Consider the following 15,854-nt stretch of genomic DNA (forward strand, 5'->3'; position numbering starts at 1 on the left):
GACCATAACCCATCCATGTTTACCACCTGGAAGATTTATGTAATGTCTGGAATAGAGTATGCATTTAACACACCTCTGTTGAGCGAAGGATGACGTGATCATGACTTACATGGGCACAGAGTTCATACACTGTGATATAGAGGAGTTGCCAGAAGTGTAGGAGAGGCTCCCTGGAATGGGGAACTTCAAGTGGTCTAGGTTCAGGGTTAGAGGATGGAAGTTCAAGCCTGGTTCTGCCACAAGTTAACTGTGCAATGTTTGGCAAATAATTTAGCCTTTCCAAGACCCAGTTTCTTTTCTAAAATGGAGCAGGGGATCAATCATGCCATCTTTATAATAAGACCACGTTTGTGAAAACTCTTTGTAAATTATAAAGTCACACACTACACAGGACATGATTGAGCCACATTTTCTAAAAGCAGAACTTTCAAAGACAGTGACATCTAATGGTTTCTCTCATTAACCAATCAATTAAATAATTAATTACTTAATCTAATCAAGATGTATTCAATTCCTCCTGGGCTTCATGCTGGTTGCTGAGAATGACATGGTGAAGCAAAGAAGCAAGGGCTCTTCCCTCATGAAACCAATAGTCTCAGAGATGGAGCAATGGTGGTTTGCTCCACACTTCCAATATGGGGGCCCTAAGTGTGGGTTCATGATTTTTAATACTTATCATTCATGTTCTCTTTTGCTAAATGAAACTTAAGAAAAGGTGTATATCTCATTCAACTGGTCACAACAGCTCCTGAGAAGCTTTGGGAAGTGTATAGCCTACCGTAGGACATGTCATTCTGAATTTAGTTGTGAATACTTTGGCCACAGAAAAACTCACCTTCACGAGTACAACAAAGTCATTTTGGAAAGAGAGCCAATGACCAAATTAATTCTTTTATGGAGCTGTCGGATTTGATTAAGTTGTTATACTACCTTTTAAAACTCATTAACAGGATCTATCAAGCCATTTTTTAAGTGATTTTTTTCTAACGTCTTTACATTTACTGTCCTGGAAGGCTCTTGGTGTCAATCAAAATAGATGACAATGCTAAATCACTGGCTTCATAACATAATTCAACTCTGGGTGAATTCAGCTGTCTTTGTGAAATATGACCTCGCAAGAGTGGATGATTTGCCTGTTGCCTTCTCTGATAAGAAAAATATATTTATAACCACATTGTGGTTCCATGTGTATTTCATAGTATATACTATTTTATAACCAATTTCTTTAATTGTAAAAAAAAAATTCCAGTATTAAGTGAAAGAGGGAAATTTTTAGAAGAGTTCATTTTCCTCTCTTTCTCTTTTTCAAACAGAGTTTCCTCAAATAGATTCTGTCAAGAAGTTTCATTGGAGAGAAATTCACAATTGAAAACAGAAGGAATATGGCTTTACTGGGCATGCTTTATGAAAGAAAGAGGAGACAGTTGGATAAATCTGCACAAAGGAGGCGTACAACAAGCGCTTTCCAGAGTTGAAAGCTAAACATAACACAGTGGAGAATTAACTGCTTAGATACGAGGAGTAGGGCCCTGGCAGTCAGGCTTTGCATATTTCTCCAACATTTAACAAGTTCCTTAAACAGAAATCTCAGAGATTTGCTAGATAAGTAGTTACAGTCATTATTTCTAGTAATACAAGAAAAGCATAAATAGGAATTAAGCCCTCATGGGACCAAAGAATAGGATAGCAGTATATTCCATATTTCTCACAAAATCCATTAGAGAAAGCTGCAGTGCAACAACTTTGAGACATGGGAGAGATGGAACCATTTAATGGGTACTAAGAAAGCACCATAAATGTAGGCTAATAAAGTGTTCATTAACTTAGCATCCATTGATTGAGCTCTTGCTATGTTTCCAATTTTGCACTGAGGGTGGGATGATGAAGAAAAACTGCAATTCAGTCTGGGCCTTTGGGGCTTATGCTGGCCAGACAGGAATATAAGGATGTAATTACTGTGCAGCACAGAGATAGACAAAGTGCTACAAAGTCAATGAAGACGTACACCTAAGCTACAGAGTTCACAAAGGCCCTGTGTGGGGTGTGCTAGGAGGTGCTTCTTAAAGCATAAGTAGGACCCCCTGCAGGAAGGGGAGGCGGCATGGTACAAGACTGTGAAGGCAACCGTGAGAGATCCGGGTGTCCAGTTTCTGAGGGAAGTGGGGAGGAGGGAGATGAGGCTACAGAGGCAAGCGGATGACCAGGTTAAGGAGCAGGTCTGTGAGAGGCAGCAAACTGGAAGGCAGCTCAGGGGCCTGCTGGTAACTAGAGAAGGCACAACTGCTCCAAGAACACAAATTGCCACTCAGTGGGGCAAACACACAGGAGCTTTGGTGGCAGGGAGGCAGCAAGGAAAAGCAGGGAAAAGGCAGTGAGAGCCTTATTTTATTGGCCAAATAAAGGATGGTAGGACCACAGTTGCATTTTAGAAATGTTAATTGGCTACAGCGAAGGGAGAGGTTTAGAGGGAGAATATTTGGAGGCAGGAAGGACCCTGGAAGGTTCTTGAGTGATCTGGGAAAAAGATGATGAGGGCCTATGTCAAGGTGTTAGCAGCAGGGATGAAGAAGGGCTGGAGCAGAGAAAGTTAGAAGAGCTGGAAGACAGAGCCATCCATTCAAGAAATGGCCATTGCAATGCCAGGCACTGAGGATACAGAGCCAGGGTGTGAAGATGGGGCTACATGTTTTCACCATGGACTTATGGACACCCAGATATGGAACACCAAGAAGGGGTTGAGGATTACTACTGGGATATACTTTTGAGAAACTGACTCCCATACAGACTATAGAAATTGCTGGTTTTCCCCTTATTGTAGGAAGTACTGATGAAAAATTGTGCATCTTCACCTATTTATCCACCCCCAATTTTTTTCCTTCAAGTATTTATTTGTTTTTGTTGGAAAACTATAATTAAGTCTACAAAATATTGAGTTTGAGAATTCAGCAGCAAGCATGGCAGGTGTATGGGGGAGAGGAGAGAAGGCTTAAGATAAGGAGTTAGGTTTTCCACAGGTAAATTTAAGATGTCTATTAAAACTTCCAGAGTGAGGCTGCCTGCCGCTGGGAACGCGCCGGCGCGGAGCTGGCGGCGGAGTCGGAGCCATGCTGCTCTTCTGCCCCGGGTGCGGGAACGGGCTGATCGTGGAGGAGGGCCAGCGCTGCCACCGCTTCGCCTGCAACACTTGCCCCTACATGCACAACGTCACCCGCAAGGTCACGAACCGGAAGTATCCAAAACTGAAAGAAGTGGATGATGTGCTTGGGGGAGCAGCTGCCTGGGAAAACGTTGACTCTACGGCAGAGCCATGTCCCAAGTGCGAGCACCCCCGAGCTTACTTCATGCAGCTCCAGACCCGCTCTGCAGACGAGCCCATGACCACCTTCTACAAGTGCTGCAGTGCTCAGTGTGGACACCGCTGGAGGGACTAGAACCGGCCCAGCTGCGCAGTGACGTCCAGTGGGATATGAAGGATTGAACCCAGGGCCTTGTGCATGCTAGTAGAAGATTCTACAGAGTGTGTCTTGCTGACCGTGAAGATACTCCTACCTGCAGCTGTAGTTCACTGCAGACTTTGCTTGGGGCTGATTTCCACTGCCCAGCTCAGACTCCAGGGGGTGACTCCTCAGATCAGCAGTAGCGTTGTCTGCTCAGCAAGAGCCCAGGAAAATGACTTCCCACCATTCTCTGGCTTTGATGAACTGTCGACATGGTTCCCAGTGTCTTCCTCTCTCAGAACACTTTTTCACCGAAAGGCCGGTGGTCCTAGACTTGCTTCCTCAGGCCTGCTTCTTCAGCTGCAGCCTCCTGTGGCCTCACTAAGCCACAGTCAGTAAATGGCTTTCCTTGCTTGACTGACAAACGAGCCACTGGGAAACATCACTGGCTTGCAGCCGTGTCCACTCTTCACATGTGAACATGTTCCACTGCAGTGAGATTTTCTATTCAACTTCTGAGTTTCCTGACTGACTTTTCTGTGCTGGGCACATCCCCTTCTTGGCTGCTGTCTGATAACGTGGACACTGCTGTCATCACGCCCAAACACATGGCTTTGCCCTCGGAGTTTCGCTCACTTTACTTGTTAGCACTGGCGTGGAACCCAGGTTGCTCTACCACGAGCTGCCCCCATTTTCAGTTTTAATGTGTGTGAAGAGACCCTGTTGTGTATTGAGAAAAACAAAAAACAAAAAACAAAAAAAAACCTTCCAGGTGAAAATGCCCAGTAGGCAGCAAAGTCTTTGGGCTAGGAGTTCACAAGACAGAAACTGAGCTGCAGAAATAGTTAGGATTCTCACTAGGGAAGATGTGGAATTTAATGTTCAAGAATTGAAAAAAAAAAATCCTTCCCAGGAGAAAGAGTGGAATTGTCAGAGGGGCAGGAAACCCAGGGATTAAAATAAGGGTGGAAAGAGGAGGATTGTTTATAGAAATTGAATGAGAAGGGGGATTCTTGATAAAATGGGAAAAAAACAACCAATAAACAACAAAAACACCTTGATGATTTTCAGATAGTGCTCCATGGATATGGCTTTACATAAATCAAATCCTTAATTTTCAAACGTGGTGTTTTCTTACTTGAACAGAATGATAGAGTTAATGATATAGAACTCTTTTGAGCTCTAAAATTCACCTTGAAACGTATATAGGGTTTCTGACTTACATTTTCTTTAGAATAATTTAGGGCTGAGGATGTTGCTCAGTGGTAGAGTGCTTGCCTAACAAGTGTAAGGTCCTGAGTTTGATCCCCCATACTGGGGGCGGGAGCGGATAATATTCTATTTGCTTTCTGCAAGCCAACAATTTTGCAACATGTTTGTTATGGAAGAAAATTCTTTTCAAATTTTGTTTTGTGGATTGGCAGATCCCTGGAGTGCTGTTTGTCTTCCCTGAGCCTTTTCCTGCTCTCTTCCCTGGTGTCCTGGGAAGCTAACCTTTATGAATCGATCCAGCAGCTTCATTTGCCATCTGGCTTTCAGTAGGGTTTGGCTAGTGGGAGGCACCGGCAAGAGCTGAGAAAGTTCGAGCCAGAGAAGTTGAAATCTACCCCCACCTCGCTTTTTATGGTCTACACTGCTCTACCAAAGGCCACAACTCTTTTCTGGATGCCCTGTGTATACAATATCCTCTGCAGGATCCTGTACCATTCCTACTCTTGGCCCCTTCAGTCCCAGAGATGGTAAAGGCTCCCTGTCATTTCCAAAATCCAAAGTACCGTATCATCCTTTGTCGGCTTTTTCTACACCCTGAAAGAGGGTTCGTAGGCTCACAGGGTTAATGAAGAGTCCCTTTATTAAACTTTCTAATCACCCAGATTGAGTGTGCTATCAAACTGGTTTGCTGCCAGGAAGAGATTAGTTCACACAATAATTTGTTGTCAGTGACCCATTTTTCCATGACTAGCTCTGAAGGAGGAGTGTGTTTGAGAGGATTAGGTGGCACAGGGAGCAGAAATGTGCCAGAGGAAGGCACAGGTTGCCTTCTTTGAGAGTCCAGCTGTCTGCAGAGTCTTGGAGCCAGCTCCAAGATCATTCCTCTGAGACATTTCTACTCAGCCACTTAGCAATGAGCAACAGAGACAGCAGGAGGCTTCGAAGGCACACATTCCACCCTGACAGAACTGACAGATGGGGGGACGAAACCTCATGTGTCTAGATTTTCAGGTAACTGCTGTTTGAGTTCATGCTCAGAACCATCAATTTTGTGGTGAAGTTCTACAAATCAGCTTGCCACATAATGAGCGATGCCTGCAGTTGCAAAGAAGATATTCTTGTACTATTTTTGGCCACTGTACAAAGACACTAAAGTGGCCAGAGAATGAATATTCAACAGTATACAAGACTATCTTTTTGTGGAGGTTGGAAACAGAAAGGAAACTCCCAGTATATTCACCTGGCTGTGTAATAGCTTTCCCCAGTCTTCTCTGCCTAGAAACTCCCTAAAGCAAATGCAAAATGGAAATACTCAAAGCAAAAAATGAGATTTTTAATAAAACATCTACAGAGTCTAATATGTTTTTAAGATTGCCTAGAAGCAACTGTGTTCTCCCAGGAGGAAGTAGAGAGATCTCAAAGTCTCAGTGGTAGGAGCCCAGCCCTGCCATTTCTCAGGACACCCCACAGTCACTTCAGAAGGAGACAGGCATGCTCCTTGAGAGGCAGAGCTCTTCTCTCTGCTGGCAAAAGGGTGGCAAAAACAGGTCACTTCCCAGCCGAGTAGGACCACAGTGAGTTCAATGAAAAAGTAGCAGCAAGAGCAAATGAAGAGTCAGAAGAGATCCTGGGTATTGTGCGACCAGGTGAGGCACACATGCTGACCTGGCCCTGCCTCAAGGACACCCTTCTGCCCGGAACACCTGGGCTAGGAAGAGGAAACTCATCCAGAGATGAAGAATGAAAAAGAAGCTATCATGCCAACTATTCAAAGACACTTCTAAGAAAAAAGAGAATAAAAGGGGTGAAATTTATGAACAAACTATATCTTTCTGTAAAATATTATCTATGGTAGATGAAGGTTGTGAAGAAATGTTTTGCCATGAATTTAGAGGGAAAAAAATGAGGTGATCACCTGGAAGGTAGACAGTAACACTGTAACGGAAGAACAGGGCAACAGGGTTAAATAGTGAAAGACAAGACATGAGCTGACAGAGCTTTGAAAAGGTGTACAGATGAATGGATAAAGAAAATGTGGCATATATACACAATGGAGTTTTATTCAGCCATTAAGAAGAATGCAATTATGGTATTTGTTGGTAAATGGATGGAACTGGAGAACATTCATTCTAAATAAAATAAGCCAGACCCAGAAGGTCAAGGGTGGAATGTTTTTTCTCATACGCAGAAATTAGAAAAAAATAAAGAAGAAGAAAAAAAGATGTGTGTGTGTGAGAAACTGAAAATAAATGGGAGCTCAGTGGAGTAGAGGAAGGGAGTAGAGGGGGTGGGAGAAGGGACAGGAAAAGGGAGGGACTGTGGAATGAAGTTCACTAAATTATGCTATGTACATATATGAATTCACATGCAGTGAATTTTACCTTTATGGATATCTATAAGGCACCAATCAAAAAGCAATAACTAAATAGAAGACTGGTAGAGATGAGGAAGGCAAGTTGGGGAGGGAGAAGGAGAGGGAAAGATGGAGCACTGGGGACTGAAGTGGAGCAAATTATATTCCATGTATGTATGAGTATGTCACAATGGATCCCACTACTATGTATAACTATAATGTACTAATAAAAACACTAAAAAGAAAAGGTAGATAAGAAAAAGTAGAGGAATTAAAGAAATGAAGACAAAAGGAGCATAAAAGTGAATAGACACTATAAACAGTAGGTTCATAGAGGATAGAAATGAAAAAAGTAATAAAATGAGATAGAAATCAGGACAGACCCAGAATGACCAATGAGTCATGTATTGGGTTTCTAAGACAAAGAAAAAAAATCTCTTGGATAGACAGGTGAAAAAGTCAAACCAATTTTGTTTGTTTGTTTTTATTTTGAGTACTGGGGATTGAACTTAGGGGCACTTGACCACTCAGCCACATCCCCAGTCATATTTTGTATTTTATTTAGAGACAGGGTCTCACTGAGTTGCTTAGGGGCTTGCTTTTGCTGAGGCTGGCTTTGAACTCACAATTCTCTTGCCTCAGCCTCCTGAGCTGCTGGGATTACAGGCGTGTGCCACTACACCTGGCTAAGATCAAGTCAATTTTATAAGGAGAAATAAAAATCAAACTGGCCTCATGCTTTTATATAGTAATATTGAACACCAGATATAACACCAGATACAATACATAAAGAGGGAGAATATGAGATAAGGGTTGTGATATATACAAACTCTTCAAGAAAAAAGGGTACAAACTTTAAAAGTGCAGAAATGTGAGGGATATTATTTTGTTGATCTCTTTTTATGAAAATCAATGAGGGATAAATTCAGTCAATCAACAGTTTAGGGGAAAATTTGGTAGAGACTGAATATATTTAACAATTCCATTAAAACTATAAGAAATGTGTGTTAGACACACCTCAGATAGAGCATTAATCTCCAGGATATATTAAAGGATTCAAAAAACTTACACCAAAAAAACACATAACTCAATCAATAAATGGGCTAAGGAACTAAACAGACACTTCACAGAAGAAGAAATATAATCGATCAACAAATATATGAAAAATGTTCAACATCTCTAGCAATTAGAGAAATGCAAATCAAATCTACACTGAGATTCCATCTCACTCCAGTCAGAATGGCAATTATTAAGAATACAAGCAATTAAAAGTTGGTGAGGATGTGGAGAAAAAGTACACTTGTACATTGCTGGTGGGAATGTAAATTGGTGCAACTTCTCTAGAAAGCAGATTCCTCAGAAAACTTGGAATAGAACCACCAATTGATCCAGACTTAAATGACTTATAATCAGCCCTCTACAGTGATAGAGTCACATTAATGTTTATAGCAGCTCAATTCACAATAGTTAGGCTATTGAACCAACCTAGGTGCCCTTCAATAGATGAATGAATAAAGAAATTGTGGAATATATACACAATGGAATATTATTCAGCCTTAAAAAAGAATGAAATTATGGCATTTGCTGGTAAATGGATGGAACTGGAGAACAGCATGCTAAGTGAAGTAAGCCAATCCCCAAAAAACCAAAGGCCAAATGTTTTCTCTGATACATGGATGCTAATTCACAGTAAGTAGGGTGCCTAGGGAAGAACAGAAGTACTTTGGTTTAGACAGAGGTGAGTGAAGGGAGCTGAAAGGGTATTGTGGTAGGAATGATAGTAGAATGAATAGGATATTATTACCCTATGTGCATGTATGATTACATGACCCATGTAACTCTATACCATGTACAACCAGAAGAATGAGAAGTTATATTCCATTTATGTATGAGGTGTCAAAATGCATTCTACTGCCAAGTATACTAATTAGAACAAATACAAAAAATGTGCCTTAGATACAGCAAGGCAGATGGGGAGGGGAAGAGGGAGCAAATTGGAAGGAGTGTTTGTTGTTCTGTCTATAACAGCTGGAAGCAAAAAGATTTCATTTAAAGTTGACAAACCAAGAAATAAATCATACATGCACTTAATATGTCTAGGCAAACACCAAGAAAAATAATGTTTGCTACAATAAATATGCCATAGGAGAGATAAAAGGGAAGAGGAGTATATACATTGGTTGCTTAACTTTTAGGATTTATAACTAATAAGAATAGACAATCACTAAGTAGAGGGCTAAGAGTAATTTATAAAGATACCTAAGAGAACAAAACGTAAATGCTCTAATAAACACAAACCAACTACAAGAAACCCACCAAAACTTCACAAAGAAAACAAAATGAAGAAAACAGATCACAGAGTGCACAATTTAATTTTAAAAATTTGATTAAAAACACCTGCGATAAGGGCTGGGGTTACAGCTCAGTGGTAGAGCACTTGCCTAGCATGCCTGAGGCACTGGGTTTGATCCTTAGCACCACATAAAAATAAATAAATAAAATAAAGATATTGTGTCCATCTACAACTAAAAATTAAAACAAACAAACAAAAACACCAGAGATGGAATGATGAAACTCATACAAAATACCTAACTGGTCTCAATCTATTTAGGGCATAAAAGTGAATTTCAGATGTGGCATTTAGTATAAAAGAGACATAGTATTTAAAATAAAGTGATTTAGAAAAGTAGAAAAATTAAAGAATAGATAGAAGATTATCTGGTGAATGTGAATAAAAAGATAGCAGAACTCATGGTCTTAGTAGAGCTCAATAAGGCAATATTTAGTCTAAAATTTATGTGGCTCATACTATATTCCAGGCACTATTGTAAATGATTTATAAATACAAACTTAGGTAATCTTTCCCCAAATCAAATGACAGTTATTCTCATTATGTCCATTTTTTTTTCAGATAAATAAGCTTGCACAAAGACACAAAAGCAGTAAATGGAAATGTCAGAATTTGAATCTGGTCAATCTAGATTTTGTGATTAAAGACAATATTTTTTGTATATCCAGGCAAAAAGCATTAAATGAGAAAAAGATTGGCAGATTAATGGCTAAAAGAGATATTTAAAAAGAAAAATAAGCAGGAAAACCTTAGTAAAGGAGACTAATATTTTTAGCAGTTATATTGGGATATAATTCATATAATATACATTTTACCCATTTAAAGTGAACAACTCAATGTTTTTTGGTGTGTTCATAGAGCTGTGCATCCATCACTGCAATCAATTTTAGGGATATTTTCATTACCCTAAAAAGAAGTCTGGAACACACCAGTGTAGATTTGCCTGTTCCGGTCTTTTCACATAAATGGAGTTATATTATGAGTGATCATTTTTGACCATGTTCTTCCATAAGGTTCCAAAAGTCATTCATGTTGTGGTGTTTATCCCTACTTCAATTCCATTGCTGACTAATATTCCCTTGTTTGAATATACCATGATGTATTCATTCATTCACCAGTTGATGGACATTTTGGTTGTTTCCACTTTTTAGCTCTGATGTATAATGCTGCTATGAACATTCACACATAGACTTTTGTGTGGACATATTTCATTTCTTTTGGGTGAAATTATTGGATCATGTGAAAACTTTATGCTCAATAATTTGAGAAATTCTCAAATTATTTTCCGAAGTTGTTGTACTATTTCAAATTTACCAACAATGTATGAGGGTTCCAATTTTTCCACATTCCCATCAACACTTGTTATTGTATGTCTTTTTGAATGCAGCTTGCCTCGTGAGTGCCAAGTGGTAGCCTTGTGATTTGGGTTTGCATTTTCCTAATGATGAATGAAAACCAATGTCTGCCTATGTATTTGTTGGCCATTTGTATAGCTTCTCTGGAAAAGATCCCTTGCTCATTTAAAATCGAGTTGTCTTTTTTTATGGAGTTACAAAAGTTTTTTAATGTATTGAAGACATAAATTCCATGTCATATATAAGATTTGCTAAATTTTTATTCCCAATCTTTGAGTTGTCTTCACTTTCTTGATTGTGTCCTTTGAAGCAAAAAGTTTTTCATTTTGGTGATTTACAGTTTATCTTTTTTTTTTTTAATTGTGTATATTTCTTGTGTCACATCTAAGAATTCATTACCTATATTTTCTTTTAAGAATTTTATACCCTAAATCTTGTTTTTAGATCTTTCATTCAATTTTAGTCAATTTCTTTGTTTGGTATAGGGTAAGGATCCAACTTTCTTCTTTTATATTGATACCAGTTGTTTCACATCATTTTTTGAAAAACTAGTCTTTCTCAATTTAAAGGAGACTAGTTGGCTTATTTCTGTTTATAACACATAAGTGGGAAAGACTAGACAAGGCATAAAAGTACTTAAATAAAAATATAAAGTACTAAATAACATATGATCTAGAGTTAAGATGCTTCAAACTCTGAACAATAAAAATGAAGATTACATCTTTTTTGTATAATAGTATCAGAAACAAACTTCATACTAGACCTCAAAGGAAGACTGAATAAATTTTAAAAAGGAGAAACAGTATGGTCACCATGTCTTATTCCAATGCAAAAAATTGGAAAATAATACAATTCAGAAAACAGATAGCAATGCCACTTAGCTGTTAAAACTTCTCCCTTATACATTCATATGCTAGAGAGGGTACAAATATTGAAAAATTCAAAAATCTAGAAAAAGACCTATTAAAAATATCACACATCAAAATCTATTACTAATGCAATTATCATAGAAATTCATAGAAATATTTATATTAATAAATTTATTAATTTTACTTAAATAATTTTAAAATTAGTTTTACTTAGTGATAAGTAAAATGAACCACAAATTACTTTATTAAATATCTATTTCAAGAAAAAGTAGAAGAAAAAATTAATATAAATAAAAACATGTAAAAGATGAATAGATACACTAGAATCTTGTTATTCAAAGTTCAGTCATGTGGTCATGGCTGAGCAACTTTGGTATAACTGGGAATTTGTTACCAGTGCAGAATCTCAGGCCCTAATCCAGACCTAATGAATCAGAATCAGCATTTTAACATGATCTCCTGGTGATATATATAGAAATCAAAGGACTAACTTAGACACCAGAATAATTAGATAAATTAATAAAGAAAGCCCAATGCTGGTTTTAAGAAAACCCAAACCTCTGAAACTGTTAAGTTTTATTAATTGAGAGGAGAAAAAGAGGAGAAAGCACAAATTCAACAACTGGAAAATGACACAGTGGAAAAATTAAAAATAGAGGAAACTTAAAGTATGTAGGGACAACTTTATTTTGATAAAAATAGATAAAATGGATAATTTTCTAGGAAACTTGCATTTATCAAATGTGACCCAGAATATTGAGAAAACTTGAGCAGATGAACTTTTATAGAAAGAATATATAAAGCTATTAAAGAACTACCTCTTCTTCAACAAGAAAAACAACAGGCTGAGGTAGATACACAGGACGCTTCTACTAAATCTTTAAAGAGTAGGTGATTTTAATTGCTTAATCAAGACAAATAAGGGAAATCTCCATGTCCTTTTTATGTGATCAACACATTAAACTTCCAAAAAAATAAATAAATAAAAGCAAGAGGAAATATAGACATCTTTACTTCTGAATAGTGATACAAAAACCTTACATAAATTATTAGTAAATAATTTGAAAAAAGTTTTCAACATATAATATACACACATGGAAAAAGCTACATTAAATATGAATGTAAAGATCCATGAATTATTAGTCACATGCTTATGCAAATACTACCAGGTTGAGAACTCAAACATACCAGCACCTCTTACTAATCACCCTTCTCTGTCTTTAAAAGTAGCTACTATCCTCATTTTATACTGTTTCCTTAAAACATACAGTCCTAAATATTAAAGTTCAATTTTCCCATATTTGCACTTCATATAAATAAAATCTTGCCATATGTATTCTTTTGAGTTCTGTTTTTTCCCCTTGGGGGGAGGGGGAGGTAGAGGATGAGAAACTAGAAGATTTCCATTCATGTAAAATATTTCACACATGAAAATACCCCAATTTGTCTATTATTTTTGCTGATAAACAAATGGGTTATTTCCAGTCTCCAAATGTTATAAATAATGTTGTATTAAATATTCTTGCCCTGCAGAATTAAAAATGTTATCACAAACAAGAGCACTTTATTTTACATATACAAAGATGGTTCAAAATTAGGAGATGTATAGGTATAATTTATCATTTTAATACGTCAAGAGGGAAGATAATGTAATAATTTCCACAAATATAGAAAACAATTTGAAAAATCGAAATATGCTTGGTAAACACTCAATAAAGCAGTAACTAATGAATATGGTGCTTAATAAGAGATAATGCATACACTCTGTCCCAAAGCTAGTGTCATTCTTAATGGACAAGCACTAGAAGTAGTTTCACAAGGAAAGGATACCAAGTATTAACAACTCTTTAACAATATGCTAGCTTTACAATCTCAGGAAATTATAATGATAGAATAATTGGTGGCATAAACACTGGAAAGGAGAAGAAATGATAAGATTTTATATGCAAGAACCTATAATGTAATAAGAAATGCAATAATATATCAGGTTATAAACATTCAGAAATCACTAATCTTCATACCAGACCCCATTTACAACAGCCACAAAAACAATAAAATACCTATGAATCAATTTATGAAGAAAATTTGCAGGTTTATATTAGGGGAGAAATAGTCTCAAAAACAGTAAAGAATACAAATGAAGATTTTAACAAATGAAAAGGCATACTACATCATTAAAAGGATGATTTGAAAATCACAAAGGTAATTTTAATTTAATCTAATAAAAACACCAACTATTTTTTCTGTAATAAGATCAGTTGATTTTTCCCTTTTAAAATTTAGAATAGTTAAGAAAACAAATAAGAGGAAGAACTAGCGTTTCAGAAGCTAAAATATTCCATAATGCTTTGGTAATTAAAGCAGTCCAGTTCTGTTGCATAATTAGGCAACATAATAAGGCAGATAAATCAATCCAATCAGAGCATAAAGCTCAGAAAGATTTAAACACACAGGGAAATTTAGTAAAAGGTTGGCATCTTAAATCAGACAGGGAAAATGATTGTGATTATACTTAATACCTGATGTTAGAACAATTGGATACCTTTTGTTTATTCACACGGAAGAAAAATTTCAAGAAAATTAAAGATACATAAAAATGAACTCATAGGGCTGGGGTTGTGACTCAGTGTTGAGCACTTATCTAGCATGTGTGAGGCGCTGGGTTTGATTTTCAGCACTGCATATAAATAAATGAAACAAATAAAGGTCCATCAACAACTAAAACAATATTTTTAAAAAATGAACTCTTAAATGCAGTAGAGGTAAAAATGTAGTTTCTTTTACAACTCTGGAGTGGAAGAGGACTTTCTAAATATGACCCCAAAATCTAGTTGATTTTATGTGTCAATGTGACTGGGCTCTGATGCCCAGATATCTCTGGTCAAACATTACTCTGGATATTTCTGTAAGGGTATTTTTGGATGAGATTATCCTTCAAATTGGTGGATTTTGAGTAAAGCAGATTGCCCTCCATAAGGTAGTTAGGCCTCATCCTCTTTGTTGATGGCCTCAACAGAAAAGAAGATTGGCTACCTCTAAAAAAGAGAGAATTCTTCCAGCATTTTATCTTTGGACCTGAACTGCCACATTAGCTCTCTAGTCTGCCAGCCTCCCCTACAGACTTTGGGTTTGCTAGCCTCCATACTTGTGTGAGTCAATTCCTTCTCAATAAGTCTCTCTCTGTAATTCTACACATCTTATTGGTTCTGTTTCTGAACAGAATCATGACCAGTACAGAAAAACCTGAAAAAGATCTAGTATATATAAAGAAAAATGATCTGTTGTCAAACAAAACCAGAAGCAGGCAAACCAAACCCAAACCAAACAACCCCCTCCCCATTAGCAAAGTCAAAGTACATTTCACCAATTAGAGAAAATATTTGTTTGGACAAATGATTAATGTCCTTCATAGAGAATGAGTTCCTCTTAGTCAATAAAGACCAAAGGACCAATGGAAAATGGGCAAGTTATGAACTGTCTTATACAGCTCTTGAACTTCTGAAAAGGTGATCATTCTCACTTGTAATTAGAAAACAACAACAACAACAACAAAAAGCCACATAGAACTACCATTACTAGCTACAGATTGACAAAAATTTAAAAGTATGAGCCACAAAGGATGAGAACAGGTGGAAACAGACCATCTGAGTTATTAACAATGGGAGCACAAAATGGTATAATTCACATGGAAGGCAACTCGCATTATCTATCAGGATGACAAATGTACTCTGGAAATTTATTCTATAGGTAATATATTCTCATGACATATGTACATACTATGCTTGTAGATTTATAAATACAAATTATCTGAAATAATCCCAATTTCAGAATAAAGAATTGATTGAATAAAGTTTGGCACATACATACAAGAGAAATTGATACATTACTAAAAAAATGAGGAATTTAATATACAGATATGAAAAACTTTTAAAGATGCAAGATTTTTTAAAAGGAAGCTTCAGAATAATTTGTGAAGTATGCATCACTTGTGTAAAAATGGAGGGGTAGTAAAATATCTTTTTGACTTGTATAAAATATCTCTGAAGGAATACAAAACCTTAAAAGATTATACATTTATGGAGACAGGAATGGAAGTGGGGTGGATGAAGGTCTGTATTAGGAAGGAAACTTTTCAGTCTGTGTTTTATCCTTTCTGATGTTTGAGCAATATACATATTGAACTTATTTGAAACACAACAGGAGTCCATTTCATAACTGAATTAGACCCAACAATGAGAATTAGGTAATTTAGGCCAATTTACTCACTAAGGACAATTA

At 37.1% G+C, this 15,854-nt stretch overlaps 2 protein-coding genes across 2 annotated transcripts in view; one reads left to right on the forward strand and one right to left on the reverse strand.

Annotated features, from left to right (window-relative positions):
• The window catches only part of St6galnac5 (ST6 N-acetylgalactosaminide alpha-2,6-sialyltransferase 5), a 167,251-nt gene that overhangs the window by 66,339 nt on the left and 85,058 nt on the right, over positions 1-15,854 (reverse strand). The window lies entirely within an intron of this gene.
• Positions 3,077-3,466, forward strand: LOC124976109 (DNA-directed RNA polymerase III subunit RPC10-like). The gene has a single exon (XM_047538847.1). The coding sequence runs from the start codon at positions 3,105-3,107 to the stop codon at positions 3,429-3,431; it is 327 nt and encodes a 108-aa protein (XP_047394803.1). The 5' UTR covers positions 3,077-3,104; the 3' UTR covers positions 3,432-3,466.

Source organism: Sciurus carolinensis, chromosome 1, assembly GCF_902686445.1.
Source record: "Sciurus carolinensis chromosome 1, mSciCar1.2, whole genome shotgun sequence".
Lineage (NCBI taxonomy): Eukaryota > Metazoa > Chordata > Mammalia > Rodentia > Sciuridae > Sciurus > Sciurus carolinensis.

Bases quoted from the DNA above. Each gene is read 5' to 3' on its own strand.
- LOC124976109 (XM_047538847.1), top strand. From the start codon at position 3,105: ATGCTGCTCTTCTGCCCCGGGTGCGGGAACGGGCTGATCGTGGAGGAG.